The sequence below is a fragment of the Mobula birostris genome, chromosome 19 (genome assembly GCF_030028105.1).
Source record: "Mobula birostris isolate sMobBir1 chromosome 19, sMobBir1.hap1, whole genome shotgun sequence".
Lineage (NCBI taxonomy): Eukaryota > Metazoa > Chordata > Chondrichthyes > Myliobatiformes > Myliobatidae > Mobula > Mobula birostris.
Genome location: NC_092388.1, coordinates 49,763,634 through 49,779,060, shown reverse-complemented (window position 1 = coordinate 49,779,060; position 15,427 = coordinate 49,763,634). Strand labels below are relative to the sequence as shown.

Sequence of the window (15,427 nt, the reverse complement as noted above, 5' to 3'; positions counted from 1 at the left end):
GGTGCTTTCTTGAAGCAAATCTTTCTGTTTCTTCACTTTTCGTATCTGCGTTTTAAAGCCAACACATCCTTTCACATCGTAAGTCAAGAGGAATATGTCATTTTCCCTAGCTTCTGTCTTTCAATGGTTATTAGTGTCACCTAGTGTCTTTAGGATGATTGAGTTCATATTACTTGGCTGGTCTTCTAAAGGGAATTTCGTATCACCGGAGGATTGTTAGTTTATTGATATACTGTGCGGAATAGACCCTTCCAGCCCTTCGAGCCACGTCACCCAGCAACCCCTGATTTAATCATGGGACAATCTACAATGACCAATTAACCTTCCAACAGGTTGTGGGAGGAAACTGGAGCATCCATGAGGTCACGGGGAGAATGTACAAACTCCTTGTAGGCAGCGGCGGGAATTGAACCAGTGTCACTAGTACTGGAGAGCATTGTGCTAACCACTGCGCTACCACTCATGAACAAATGTGATGGGCAATTTGTTACATTTTAACACGTTGGATCACAGTGTAGTTTCACATTTTGTTTAGAAATATATATTTGCATGTTGCTTGTTTGGCAGATGACCATATTAAGTCTACTTTAGATTATAAAGGTACAACAGGTTGAATGTGTTTAAGGTATCAGTTTAGCAAACAGTTTGCTACTGGACAAGTTGGCACTGGTAAGTGACAATTTTTTGCATGCAACTCTGGTGAGAATCATCAAATATTCCTGTTTAGGACTTTTGGGACTATTACACCTGAAATTTACAGTCAGTAAGCAACATGATTTTAAGGCTATTAAACAAAATCTATTAATCTTCAAAATTGGCACATCTTGGACAGCAGATTCAGGACACAAGTGCAGTCTCCTTCAGGAAAAAGGAAGCAGGAAAGGGCTTGGGGGCTGCAGGTATAATTGAAATGCAGAGGCCTTGGACCCACCCCTTTTTCCCAACTATCCTGTTTGCAAATGTACAGTCTCTGGAAAATAAAATTGAAGACTTCAGAGCAAATTGTAGTACCCTGGGGACATTAGTTTGCTTCACGGACACATGGCTCATCCCTACCGTTTCAGATGCAGTGCTGCAGCCTGACAGTTTTGCCGTTCACCTAATAGACAGGGCAGCTGAGTTTCTTCAAGGTAGAGGAGGCATGGTTGATAACTCATCATGGTGCATTGACCTGGTTTTGTCTTAAATCTCATCGCCCTATCTGGGGCATCCAGTGGTCAGGTTTCATTCATTTTATTTGCCAAGTGAGTTTTCCACCATCATCCTGGTAGCGGTGTACATTCCACCTTAGGCCAAGGTCTGGCTGGCACTGGAGTATCTGGGCGCCATGATCAGCAGTCATGAAACAGTGCACCCTGATGCCATCACTATTGTTACAGGGGATTTCAACCAGGCTGGCTCCGAATAACTACCAACATGCCACCTGCGGAACTAAAGCCAACACACTTGACCACGGTTCTACTGCCAAGAGCATGCCAACCCAGACACACGCTTTGGAAAGTCTGGTCACCTGCGGCATTTCTCCTGATGTACTGTATTAGGCAGAGATTGAACCCCAAAGTACTAGTGTTGCAGGGTTTGCAGGCCATTACTTCCTACAGGGTGAAGCTTAACATCAAGAATGGCTGTGATGTCTCACTTTCAGATGAGCCCTTTTATGCACGCTTTGAAAGGGAGAATAAAACTACGCCTGCAGTATATGATGACCCTGTGATCTGTCTTTGAGCCGACATCTTTAGAGAGGGGCTTTCAGGAGGCCTCACAAGACGCCAGGCCATGGTGTATCTGGTAGTGCACTTAGAACTTGTGCCAACCAACTGGCAGAAGTGTTCAAGGACATTTTGAGTCTTGCACTACTGCAGTCAGTGGTTCCCACTTGTTTTAAAGGGTGACAATGATACCAGTGCCCAAGTAGAGTAGGGTAAGCTGCCCGAACTATTGCCCAGTTGCACTCACATCTACAATGTTAAAATGCTGTAAGCATAACAAGGACCTGGACCAGCTGCAGGTTGCTCATTGCCATAATAGGTCTACAATGGATGTGATCTTCTTGCTTCTTCACTTGGCCTTGGGCCAATTGGACAACAGCAGTACCTATGTCAGGTTGGTTACAGCTCAGCGTCCGACACAATCATACCTTCACTTCTAATCAACGAGCCCTGGGCCCACGGTGACTGTACTGACCATAATAAGCTTTCAACAGCTGTTCCAGTCCTACGACTTTCACCCCAGAGTAAAATGCCACTTGGAAACATTGCCTAAAGGCCACCACCAATTCAGGAGGAATTCTGACTTCTTACTAATTCATTTGTGCCAGGGCAGCTTTTCTAATTGCCCATGATAACAGATACGAGTTACCCGTCTGTTAAGGGTGGCCGGTGATATAGGTGATGTTACATAGGGAGATGTGAACTTATCTACTGATGAATGAAAGTTTACATATTTATGAGCCATGGTATTGTCCATCTTGGAGTGTGAAGATTGATAATGTTGTCAAGAGCTTGTCACCTTTTTAGCTTGGGATGGTTGAGGTTGCAGATTTGTAGTCCCTGGAGAAGGAGCCTTGTTGTGGAGGATAGCTTCAATATCTACCTTTTATTCCCATTCCTCCTCCTTTACTGGATCAGTATCTTGGAATTCATTATTGGACCATATTGGTCTGTGGATCAAGGAAAAGTTAATTGCCATTTTCCCAGGTTACTGATAATGAGGCAGTAATTCATTACTGGGGTCACCATCTCTCAACTGTACATAATCAACCAGGGGCATCCAGAACATTAAGGCATGGCTTTTCTTCCTGCTTATTGTGGATTGCACTTTGCATCTGACAATTGCATGTTCTAATACAACCAATGTTGTTTAAGCTCCAATTCAAAGCACACTGGGAGCCTGTATTAGACAAGAAAACTGCCTTTCAGATCAGCAATGGTGACATCTAAAGAAGAGGAGGGCAGTTGTGATAGGGGACTCGATAGTAAGGGAGTCAGATAGGCGATTCTGTGGACGCAGTCCAGAGACCCGGATGGTAGTCTGCCTCCCTGGTGCCAGGGTCCGGGATATTTCTGATCGTGTTCAAGATATCCTGAAGTGGGAGGGCGAGGAACCAGAGGTCGTGGTACATATAGGTACCAATGACATAGGTAGGAAAAGGGATGAGGTCCTGAAAGGAGAATATAGGGAGCTAGGAAGGGAGTTGAGAAAAAGGACCGCAAAGGTAGTAATCTCGGGATTACTGCCTGTGCCACGCGACAGTGGGAGTAGGAATGCGATGAGGTGGAGGATAAATGCGTGGCTGAGGGATTGGAGCAGGGGGCAGGGATTCAAGTTTTTGGATCATTGGGACCTCTTTTGGCGCAGGCGTGACCTGTACAAAAAGGATCGGTTACACTTGAATCCTAGGGGGACCAATATCCTGGCAGGGAGATTAGTGAGGGCTACTGAGGTGACTTTAAACTAGGATGGTTGGGGGGTGGGAATCAAATTAAAGAGGCTAGGCGAGAGGAGGTTAGTTCACAACAGGGGGATGGGAACGAGTGCAGGGAGACGGGTGTAAAGTGAGGGTGGAAGCAAAAAGTACTAAGGAGAAAAGTAAAAGTGGCAGGCCGACAAATCCAGGGCAAGCATTAAAAAGGGCCACTTTTCAACATAATTGTATAAGGGCTAAAAGAGTTGTAAAAGAGTGCCTGAAGGCTTTGTGTGTCAATGCAAGGAGCATTCGTAATAAGGTGGATGAATTGAAAGTGCAGATTGTTATTAGTGATTATGATATAGTTGGGATCACAGAGACATGGCTCCAGGGTGACCAGGGATGGGAGCTCAACGTTCAGGGATATTCAATATTCAGGAGGGATAGACATGAAAGAAAATGAGGTGGGGTGGCGTTGCTGGTTAAAGATGAGATTAACGCAATAGAAAGGAAGGACATAAGCCGGGAAGATGTGGAATCGATATGGGTAGAGCTGCGTAACACTAAGGGGCAGAAAACGCTGGTGGGAGTTGTGTACAGGCCACCTAACAGTAGTAGTGAGGTCGGAGATGGTATTAAACAGGAAATTAGAAATGTGTGCAATAAAGGAACAGCAGTTATAATGGGTGACTTCAATCTACATGTAGATTGGGTGAACCAAATTGGTAAAGGTGCTGAGGAAGAGGATTTCTTGGAATGTATGCGGGATGGTTTTTTTGAACCAACATGTCGAGGAACCAACTAGAGAGCAGGCTATTCTGGACTGGGTTTTGAGCAATGAGGAAGGGTTAATTAGCAATCTTGTTGTGAGATGCCCCTTGGGTAAGAGTGACCATAATATGGTGGAATTCTTCATTAAGATGGAGAGTGACATAGTTAATTCAGAAACAAAGGTTCTGAACTTAAAGAGCGGTAACTTTGAAGGTATGAGACGTGAATTAGCTAAGATAGACTGGCAAATGACACTTAAAGGATTGACGGTGGATATGCAATGGCAAGCATTTAAAGATTGCATGGATGAACTACAACAATTGTTCATCCCAGTTTGGCAAAAGAATAAATCAAGGAAGGTAGTGCACCCGTGGCTGACAATGGAAATTAGGGATGGTATCAATTCCAAAGAAGAAACATACAAATTAGCCAGAAAAAGTGGCTCACCTGAGGACTGGGAGAAATTCAGAGTTCAGCAGAGGAGGACAAAGGGCTTAATTAGGAAGGAGAAAAAAGATTATGAGAGAAAACTGGCAGGGAACATAAAAACTGACTGTAAAAGCTTTTATAGATATGTAAAAAGGAAAAGACTGGTAAAGACAAATGTCGGTCCCCTGCAGACAGAAACAGGTGAATTGATTATGGGGAGCAAGGACATGGCAGACCAATTGAATCAACACACATCAAAGTTGCTGGTGAACGCAGCAGGCCAGGCAGCATCTGTAGGAAGAGGTGCAGTCGACGTTTCAGGCCGAGACCCTTCGTCAGGACAATTGGCAGATTGAATAATTAGTTTGGTTCTGTCTTCACTAAGGAGGACATAAATAATCTTCCAGAAATAGTAGGGAACAGAGGGTCCAGTGAGATGGAGGAACTGAGCGAAATACATGTTAGTAGGGAGGTGGTGTTAGGTAAATTGAAGGGATTGAAGGCAGATAAATCCCCAGGGCCAGATGGTCTGCATCCCAGAGTGCTTAAGGAAGTAGCCCAAGAAATAGTGGATGCATTAGTGATAATTTTTCAAAACTCGTTAGATTCTGGACTAGTTCCTGAGGATTGGAGGGTGGCTAATGTAACCCCACTTTTTAAAAAAGGAGGGAGAGAGAAACCGGGGAATTATAGACCGGTTAGCCTAACGTCGGTGGTGGAGAAACTGCTGGAGTCAGTTATCAAAGATGTGATAACAGCACATTTGGAAAGCGGTGAAATCATCGGACAAAGTCAGCATGGATTTGTGAAAGGAAAATCATGCCTGATGAATCTCATAGAATTTTTTGAGGATGTAACTAGTAGAGTGGATAGGGGAGAGCCAGTGGATGTGGTATATTTGGATTTTCAAAAGGCTTTTGACAAGGTCCCACACAGGAGATTAGTGTGCAAACTTAAAGCACACGGTATTGGGGGTCAGGTATTGATGTGGATAGAGAATTGGTTAGCAGACAGGAAGCAAAGAGTGGGAATAAACGGGACATTTTCAGAATGGCAGGCGGTGACTAGTGGGATACCGCAAGGCTCAGTGCTGGGACCCCAGTTGTTTACAATATACATTAATGACTTGGATGAGGGAATTAAATGCAGCATCTCCAAGTTTGCGGATGACACGAAGCTGGGTGGCAGTGTTAGCTGTGAGGAGGATGCTAAGAGGATGCAGAGTGACTTGGATAGGTTGGGTGAGTGGGCAAATTCATGGCAGATGCAATTTAATGTGGATAAATGTGAAGTTATCCACTTTGGTGGCAAAAATAGGAAAACAGATTATTATCTGAATGGTGGCCGATTAGGAAAAGGGGAGGTGCAACGAGACCTGGGTGTCATTATACACCAGTCATTGAAAGTGGGCATGCAGGTACAGCAGGCGGTGAAAAAGGCGAATGGTATGCTGGCATTTATAGCGAGAGGATTGGAGTACAGGAGCAGGGAGGTACTACTGCAGTTGTACAAGGCCTTGATGAGACCACACCTGGAGTATTGTGTGCAGTTTTGGTCCCCTAATCTGAGGAAAGACATCCTTGCCACAGAGGAAGTACAAAGAAAGTTCACCAGATTGACTCCTGGGATGGCAGGACTTTCATATGAAGAAAGACTGGATGAACTGGGCTTGTACTCATTGGAATTTAGAAGATTGAGGGGGGATCTGATTGAAACGTATAAAATCCTAAAGGGATTGGACAGGCTAGATGCAGGAAGATTGTTCCCGATGTTGGGGAAGTCCAGAACGAGGGGTCACAGTTTGAGGATAAAGGGGGAGCCTTTTAGGACCGAGATTAGGAAAAACTTCTTCACACAGAGAGTGGTGAATCTGTGGAATTCTCTGCCACAGGAAACAGTTGAGGCCAGTTCATTGGCTATATTTAAGAGGGAGTTAGATATGGCCCTTGTGGCTACGGGGATCAGGGGGTATGGAGGGAAGGCTGGGGCAGGGTTCTGAGTTGGATGATCAGCCATGATCATAATAAATGGCGGTGCAGGCTCGAAGGGCCGAATGGCCTACTCCTGCACCTATTTTCTATGTTTCTATTTATACAGATTGTTCTGTGCACATTTGTTGCCTGTATCAGAAGAGCAAAGTTTTTGCATGGTCTCACTTGCACACAATCAACTTTAGTCGTTATGGATTTAAGCTTGCAATTATCTTACCTTGTCCTCTCTATACTAACGTTTGTGATAATGTCAGCTGTGTGTGGAAATTTTCTGTTAAACAATAAATATATGGAACTCTCAGCATACCTTTTGATCTTGAAATAATGCACGATTAACATACTGACATGAAAGTTGTTGATATTGAACAGCAGTGTGTAATCTGTTGCAGTACATCTTTTCTAACAAAAAATGCAGACTTGAGTTTTTCCACTCAGGCTAGGTGGGGGTGGGGGGTGGGCGGTAACTGCATGGAGTTGGGTCTAATTACAATTTCCTGAATGAACATTATAGACTGAAGCCAATGATACTTACAGCAAATTAGATTTTTTTTTTTGCCATTCCCACACTACAGAGATTTTCCCAAACAGTTTGATGGATTGCATTTATGTCCAAGTTCCATTACAGAAATACAAAATTGCAAAGTTGCTTTTCCCCTTTAAAAATTCACAACAAGGTTTAAGAAATCTGCCAACTTTAGTTAACATAGATGAAATGTGTTCTTTCTTTACAATGACTTTTTCAAAATTAGATTTGATGATTTTGCTGTGTTGCCATTCTTTCCCCCAGGGGCTGCAGCCTGATAGACAAGGATGGTCTGCTGAAACGATGCCAAGGTCTCAATCGGGAGGTGGCGGAGCTTAGCCTGAAGGAGAAGAAGTTGGATGACTTGATCCAGAGCTGTACCTCAGACCTCAAAAAGCTGACGGAGGACTCTGAAAACCAAAGATATCTTTGCTGATAACCCCAAAGTTTTGAAGGGGTTTGATATCCTTGTTTTCACAGGCGGGATGCGGGATATGCAGTTCACTTGTGCGTAATTAGATGATGCAGTTTGAAGAAATTTGCTGAAAGCTGTAGAAAGATGAAAAACATTCATCTTGTTTTGCTCCAGACTGAATAGCTTGGCAGAATTTAATAACTATTTTTAAAAATTGGAAAAGGAAAAAAAATTGTAGGAGCTTGAGGTCATACAAGTTGGACTAAGTCAACTCAGTAGGTTGAATGTACTTTCTGGCTGGTAGTATGATTTTAAATTTGTAAGAACCTTTTGAAAAATGTATTATTGTTTCAACTAAATGAGGAGCAATACAACCAGTTCATGAATGTATTGTTTTTAACCTCTAAGATCATCATTTTAGAGGTTAAATTTATTTATTTTTAAATGGGTGGAAACACTTCAAAGAGTATTTGAACTTGACTGACTGAGTGTGTAGTGTATTGATTTGTGAAACTCTGTTCGCTCTCCTTAACACTGCCTACATTAAATTATGTGACCTATCAGGACATCAGAAAGATCCAGAGCTTTAAGGGTCAGGTGGTAATAGCTGTGAAAGCTCCTCCTGAAACCAGGCTCGAAGTACCTGATCCTTATGATGTAAGTCTAGTCTCAGAGTGGGCTTTTTGTGAGTTATTAATATTTGCAAATCAAGTGGTAAGTAAAAATGTGCACTGATTAGAGCAGAACTGATCCTGGTACACTTTTGAGAGGCCACTTTTGAAATACAATTACAAAAGAACATTGTACCTTGTTTAGCCTCTTTTTAATGTCTATTTGCTATCCATTTCGCTGAAATGTCAACTTGTGTAATTGTTTGTCTCTAATTTCATTCAGAACTTGCAGATACATTTGTCAAGTTCAAAGGGGCCTATTGAGGTGTATTTGTGTCCAGATGATTCTGCAGCATCAAGTAGTCCATTGAAGACTGGCAGCAAGGAACATTCTAGAAGTATTTCTCAGTTGTGTGTCCGAGGTAAGCCCTAAACTACTGATGGAAGTGGCTTCATTACTTTTTTATTTGAATTTGGCTTCATAAAAATTAGTCAGAATCAGGTTTATTTTCACTGTTAGGTTAAAAAATTTGTTTTCTAGCAGCAGTACAATGCAACACATAAAATTACTATAGGTTTTAATAAAAGAAAAATTAAAAAATGCAAAAAGAATAAAATAATGAAGTAGTGTTTATAGACCTTCAGAAATCTGATGGCAGACGGGATGAAGCTTTTCCTAAAGCATTGAGTATGCATCCTCGGGGTCCTGCACCACTCCTGATGGCAATAAAAAGTCAGTATGTCCTGAATAGTGAGGGTCCCCAATGATGACGATGGAGCCCTGTTGCAGCAAGGGGGCATCCATCATCAAAGACCTCCACTATCCAGGGCATGTTCTCTTCTCATTGCTGTCATCTGGCAGGAAGTACAGGAGTCCAAGGACCCATACCATCAGGTTCAGGAACAGGTATTACCCCTTCCATCGGGCTTTTAAACCTGAGTGCATAAGTTCACTCACCCCAACACTGAACTGAACTCAATCTAAGGATCTATGGACTCACGTTCTGGTACTCTTCAGATCAGGTTCTCATTATTGCTTATCGATTGTATTTTTTGTATGTGCAGTCTGTCTTTTGCACACTGGTTGCTTGTCCGTCTTGTGCGGTCTTCCGTTTACTCTAGAGTTTCTTTGTACTTACTGTGAATGCCTCCAAGAAATTGACTATCAGGATGGTATATGGTGACATATATGTACTTCGTTAATTACTTTGAACTTTGCCTTGAGTCACTGCCTTTCGAAGGTGGTGGGAAGCTAGTGCTCTTGGTGGAGCTGGCTAAGTCTACAAACCTGTAGCTTGTAAAAGGTTATAGATTTAGTTTTTTTAAAATTAACATTAGTGGAGGGGGGAGAATAAAGGATCAGGTGAGATTGTGGAATCTGACCAAATAGTAAAGAAATATAAAGAAAATATTGGAATCGGAAATCAACACTTGTATTCCTGTACTCACCATTTTATTTTGTGTAATGGTGAATGCATTGATTTTGAGTTCTGGATTTCCTTGGATTTTGAAATCCTGTGAATTGGAGTGAAGACTAGTATTCTGGAAAGGAACTTGGAAGTGAAGGCTGCATGTCCATTGAGTGTTTATTGCCTCCTCACTATTGTGATAATAGTTTTAATCTGGGGGGGGGTGGGATTTTGCGCAGAGGAGGAAATGTGGTTTTGCAGAGATGCCATCAGTAAAAAGATTTTAGAAAACATTAGGTTTGTTTGGGGTTTTCACAACTGGGGAAGGCATGCAATAAACTATATGAAGTTTTTTTCTGCATTTGCTGAAATTCTTTAAGAGTGCCACTTGAAATGGTTACATAAAGTAATAGGTAAATGATTGGCAATTTTGTTGAGGAATCATACCTAGAAGGGAAAGTAACTTGCAAGGATGTAAACAAGCTGAAAAATATCAATAGGTTAAACGGGAGATAAGAATTTATTATAAAAATAATGAAATCCGATTTAACACAATGCTGGAAGAACTCAGCAGATCAGGCTGCATCTGTGGAAATGAATGAACAGTTGACATTTTGGGTCAAGACCCTTCATCAGGACTAAAGAAAGGGGAGAGGTGCCTAACTAAGGTGGTGGGTGAAGGGGAAGGAGTACAACCTGGAAGGTTGGTGGGGGAGGGGGCTACAGTTGTGTGGGTTCTATGTTTGATTATGCATGAAATACTTATTTGGGAGGAAGCACTTGTTTTAAGATCAGTTGTTCTGTGATGGTAGTGAATTGCCATCACCTGAAATTGGAAGAAAGTTATTGAGAGATACTAAGTAACTTTGAGATGGGGGTGGCACTGTTTCTCCTGAAGAAGCATAATTGAAGCTCGGAGACTAGGATGAAGAGAATCTTTATTCTGTGGATTGTGAATGTGGGTTGAGTATCTCTTTATTTGAAATTCTGAAAGCCTCTAAAATCCAAAAATTTTTTGGGTGCTATCACAACATCACAAATTTTTAAAGATTTGTGGTGATAAAGTGTCTGCTGATCATGAAATAGCAGAGAAATTTATTGAGTTTGCCGAGATCGTCGCTGATGAAAATCTGACATGCTGAAAGGCTGCATCAGAGTATACGTGTGCTTACTGGGAGCACATAAATTCAGAATCGGAAATGATGACGATCCCAAGCTATCTCATCTATATCTTCCAAAATCCTAAACGTACGGCTGCAAGCATTTTGGATAAGGAGTACTCAACCTGCATACGTATTTGTTAGTGGTTATTTGGTCATTAGTTATAATCAAAAAAAGATTGAATTTTTGGATACAGAGCAAGTTTGAAGACTAAATAGCCCACACTGCTCTAGTCTTTATAGAAATATGTCCATATTTTCTCACCCTATCAAACCCCATTTCTCCTATTTGCATCTGACAGAGTTCTGTCTGTACAAGGTTAAATATCATACCCTATCTCTCATTTGAGGGTGCTGCTGAGCCTTTATATTACTTACCTGATCCTTGGGCTGGATTGTAATGTTCCAATACGCTGTTCTTTTATCTTAAATTGCCATCGTGTACCCCATTTCCAGAAGAGAGAACAATTGATATGGTCTATACCCCAAATGGAACTGCAGGGATTTCTGTACTTGTTTTGCTTGCTATTAGTGCTAAACAAAAATCATTTGCTAATTTTTTAAAATGCTAAACTTAAATCTTCCCCCTGCTATTTCTTTGTATAGATTTGTTTTGCGGGAATTCCCCACTGTCAAGCTGCCATGTATGCTTTTGTTAGTCATTTATTGATACGCATGCGCACATGCACGCACACGTGTGGTAGAGATAATTTAAACTGCAAAATAGATTTGTTTTGCCAATCACCAATAATTTCAAGATGATTTGTGTTCACCTTTGATCTGCTTTAAGCATATGCCGCTGATGTCCTCAGTAACGGCAAGAGGGATGCGGTGCATAGCTAACTATCACCTGAACACATTTCATGTATGCAGGCCCAGCCCCTGGTATGGGTGTGGACATAAATGAGGTGGCTGATGTTTGCTTTAAGTAGGTCAGAATTGTAACCATTATTTTCAATCCATCACGTGAATGAATAGCTTGCATTTGTCAAATCGCTTACTGCAGGCATTGTTTAGGTTCTCCACTTCTGAGACCTATCTATGTCTGTTGTTTTAAAATAAACACACTTGATGAATTGATCAAGGTTAAAACAACCGTTGTTTGCCAGTCGGTGGGTAGCTCACCTTTCCGAAGTGAAGTTAATTTGAAAGAGCCATTGCTCTTGAAGCTAATGCTAAAAAGCACAAGACTGATTAAAATCTATTAAATTTGTTTTTTTTTTTGACAGATTTGGATATTTCTAATGGGATGGAGCACGGTGATGATTTGGGTTCACAGTTTTCTCACCTTTCACCCTCGAACTCACTGAATAATCTTTTGCAACAAACTGAAGATCAGATTTCAACACCCACAGAAGAGGAAGGACTATTTGTAAATTTGTCTCCATCAGTGCCTCAGGAAGATTACCTGTTAAGCATTGGTGATAAGGCAGGAATCAGTGACCTGTTTGATTGTGATGTTGATAGGTTTTTCTCAATGGAAAGTTTTTATGTAAGTAATTAAATACCCTTAGATGAGCAGTTGTCGGTATGGACCTGAAAACTCAATGCAAGGTTGGGTATTGGTGATTGATGAATGGAAATCTACATCAGCTATAGGAGCTTTCTGCTGGTAAAACCACGATGAGACCTTAATCTATATTGGCTACTGAAATAATTTACATTGATATTTTATATAAATTATGTATTAGCATGAATTGAAACTTAACTATTGATCATCATTTTTGTCTGAATGGTGATTTTTGTTTTTTTGTTTTGCCTTGGACATGCATAGTGTAATTTTCATTGTTCAAACACTTCAAATCCTGGTTAGCATTTTGACCAGAGTCTTCCGAGGTGAATAAATAAGCTGTTGAAGTTCTTTTATTGGAGTTGAGAGTGAGGTGTATAAATGTTGTGCAAGAAAACTATCCACAAGAAAGGACTGTGCTGGTAAATACTTTGTTCTGTGGTTGTGCTGAATGTAATGGTGTCAGTATTTGTGGGATAGTAAGTCTGCTTTAATACTGTGTCACCGTGGGGAGGAAATCTTTAGATGGGAATAAATCAAAATGTTAAAACCAACTGCTAGAATGATTTTTTGAAGACAAGAACCTGCAGATGCTGGTAGAAAGACAAACAGCCTGAAAAACAGCAGATCTATGGGGAACAGTTGATGTGTCAGGTTGAATACCTTCACATAAAGTTTCTTAAAAATGTCTTTGTGGAAAAATCCATTTCACAATTGTAGCAAAATGCTATAACTACATTTTTCATTCATTTCTTTGTGACCTACATTTCCCCCCAGCCCCTTCTCCACTGAGGTATTGTCACGAGCAAATTCTGTTTGATAGCTCAGTGTGAGATGGTCCTTTGATATGGATAATTTTTAGTTTTCTTACCACACTATCCTGTTTGAGGTACAACTGGCCAAATTAAGACACTTGCTGAATCCTCCCTCGTCCATGTGTGTGGGCTTCTGTAGCATTGACATTTTGGATTTGACCATCTGCTCAAAAATAGGAGCTTGATGTAATGATTTAAAACATTCTGTTTCATCTTCCTTTCCAATCTGTGTAATGCATTTTTGATATTACTTTGGGCTTGAATCGTTGGATTAAGGTAGACCAGACAAGTGGTTGATTTCTGTTGACCAGTGTCATGTTATGCTTTAAAAAGATTTGTGCAGTTAACCCGACTTTGTGTTAACAAGAATCCAAAAAATTGTATTTTTTTTCTCTGGAGGAATAAGAAATGTAACTCTTGCAGATGCAGACACAATTGGTGGTGGGTGGGTGGGAGAAGTGTGGAGGGGAGGGTGGTCAGTGGAAAGGAGCTTCCTTGTATCTTGGTAAATGCAGTGTCTATTCATGGAGTCAGAGACAAGTTCTGTATCTGGTGTGCTCCGTGACCTGCCAATAAGTCATCTGATGTTAGCTAGGGCAGGAATTATGGTGGTGCTTTTGGTTGTGGCTTTCATGAGAAGGGAGGGGACAAATCAACTGAGGTTTGACACGAAATAGGATAAAACTACACTTTTGTATCTGGTCAAATTTAAGTACTTTAGGCTTGTATGTATTACAACAAGTTGGGCGAGGTGATGAAGCACAACTGATAATGCAAATGTTGCATTTGTCAAAGTCTTTGGGGTTGGAGAAATGGAAGTTCAGTATGATGTGTGGACTTTGCCTTGTATCAAAATTCAGATTCCAAAATCTTTCTTTTGCTGTAGATTTGAAAAGGAGATGAAGTGTGATTGAATAAAAATGTGCTGCTTATTATTTGTGTACTTGGGAACATCCAGTCTAAAAATACAACAATACCATGTACATGGATTGAAGGAGGAGGAATATTTTAAGCAACACACACAAAATGCTGGTGAACGCAGCAGGCCGGACAGCATCCATAGGAAGAAGCACAGTGGATGTTTCGGGCTGAGACCCTTTGTCAGGACTAACTGAAAGAAGAGATAGTAAGAGATTTGAAAGTGGGAGGGGGAGATCCAAAATGATAGAAGACAGGAGGGGGAAGGAAAGAGCTAAGAACTAGAAAGTTGATTGGCAAAAGGGCTACAAGGCTGGAGAAGGGAGAGGGTCATGGGGCGGGAGGCCTAGGGAGAAAGAAGGGGGGAGGGGAGCCCAGAGGAAGATGGGAGAGTAGGTGAGGAGTTATTGTGAGAGGGACAGAGGAAAAAAAGGGGAAAAAATAAATAAGGGATGGGGATAAGAATGGGAGGAGGGGTATTAACGGACACGTTAGAGTAGTCAATGTTCATGCTTCTGGTTGGAGGCTCCGCAGATGGAATACAAGGTGGTGTTGCAGCACCCATAGGAAGAAGTCTGTCTGGCCTGCTGCGTTCCACCAGCATTTTCTGTGTGTTGCTTGAATTTCCAGCATCTGCAGATCTCCTCGTGTTTGAGGAGGAGTATTTATCTGGTTCCTATTCCTTATTGTAGGAAATTGCCTTTATGGAGTTAAAGATAGCTGAACACATTTATTTAAACCCTTTAGTCCTGACTCTGCTGATCTGCAGCTGATATATTTTATATTAATTTTGCATATACTGAACATTTCCTTTGTTGCCATTAATATGAAATATTTTGAAGGCGCAAAGGCTTCAATGATATTTCAAAAGTTGGAAAAAAAAACCCATTTGTCTACTGGTTAACATGAATTTTGACATCAGTTGTTAAGTCCTGTGGCAATATTAAAAAACTATCGAATTGGCATGGTTTGCACACATGCTAGAAGGGTAGCCCCAGAGGGGTACGAAAACCAGGCAACCTTTGTTCCACTGAGTCTCTGAAAACTTATAAAATATCTACTTTAATTCCATTTTCCCCTTGCATTTTGATCATCTTTTGTTTTTCTTTCCTTCCCCCACACCAGAGTTCCGGATTGCACTTGGGTCACTGGAGCTGAGGGTCTAGAAGCTCTGCCGCTGTGTTGGCCCTAAAGTGTCAATCTTCACTTGTTGCAGAATGTGTTGATTTAAATTCTTTGGACTGTACAGAATGAAGCCATGCAAGTATGTTTATGTCAATATATCCTGTGCTTTAAAGCACCAAAACAAAATCCATTGTCACTGCCTCTGTTGTGGAATCAGCATTTTCTTTTAATCTCAGAAGCCATGATATTTGGTGCTGGCACTCTGCTTTTGACTGGTTAAAATACATTGAAATTGCTTGTGGTTGGGGGGGGGGGGGCGGGAAGAGAGAGTCTGACCGTGTCAA

General features: G+C 41.4%; 1 protein-coding gene across 1 annotated transcript in view; it reads left to right on the top strand.

The window, feature by feature from the left end:
• LOC140212355 (transcription factor E2F3-like) overlaps window positions 1–13,463 on the top strand; it is a 42,979-nt gene extending 29,516 nt beyond the window's left edge. Inside the window, exons 4-7 of the mRNA XM_072283062.1 lie at window positions 7,385–7,545; window positions 8,080–8,192; window positions 8,430–8,568; window positions 11,945–13,463. Of these exons, the coding sequence (XP_072139163.1) occupies window positions 7,385–7,545; window positions 8,080–8,192; window positions 8,430–8,568; window positions 11,945–12,219 (688 nt within the window). The 3' untranslated portion in view covers window positions 12,220–13,463. The remainder of the gene's footprint in view (window positions 1–7,384; window positions 7,546–8,079; window positions 8,193–8,429; window positions 8,569–11,944) is intronic.
• Window positions 13,464–15,427: the final 1,964 nt, after the last annotated feature.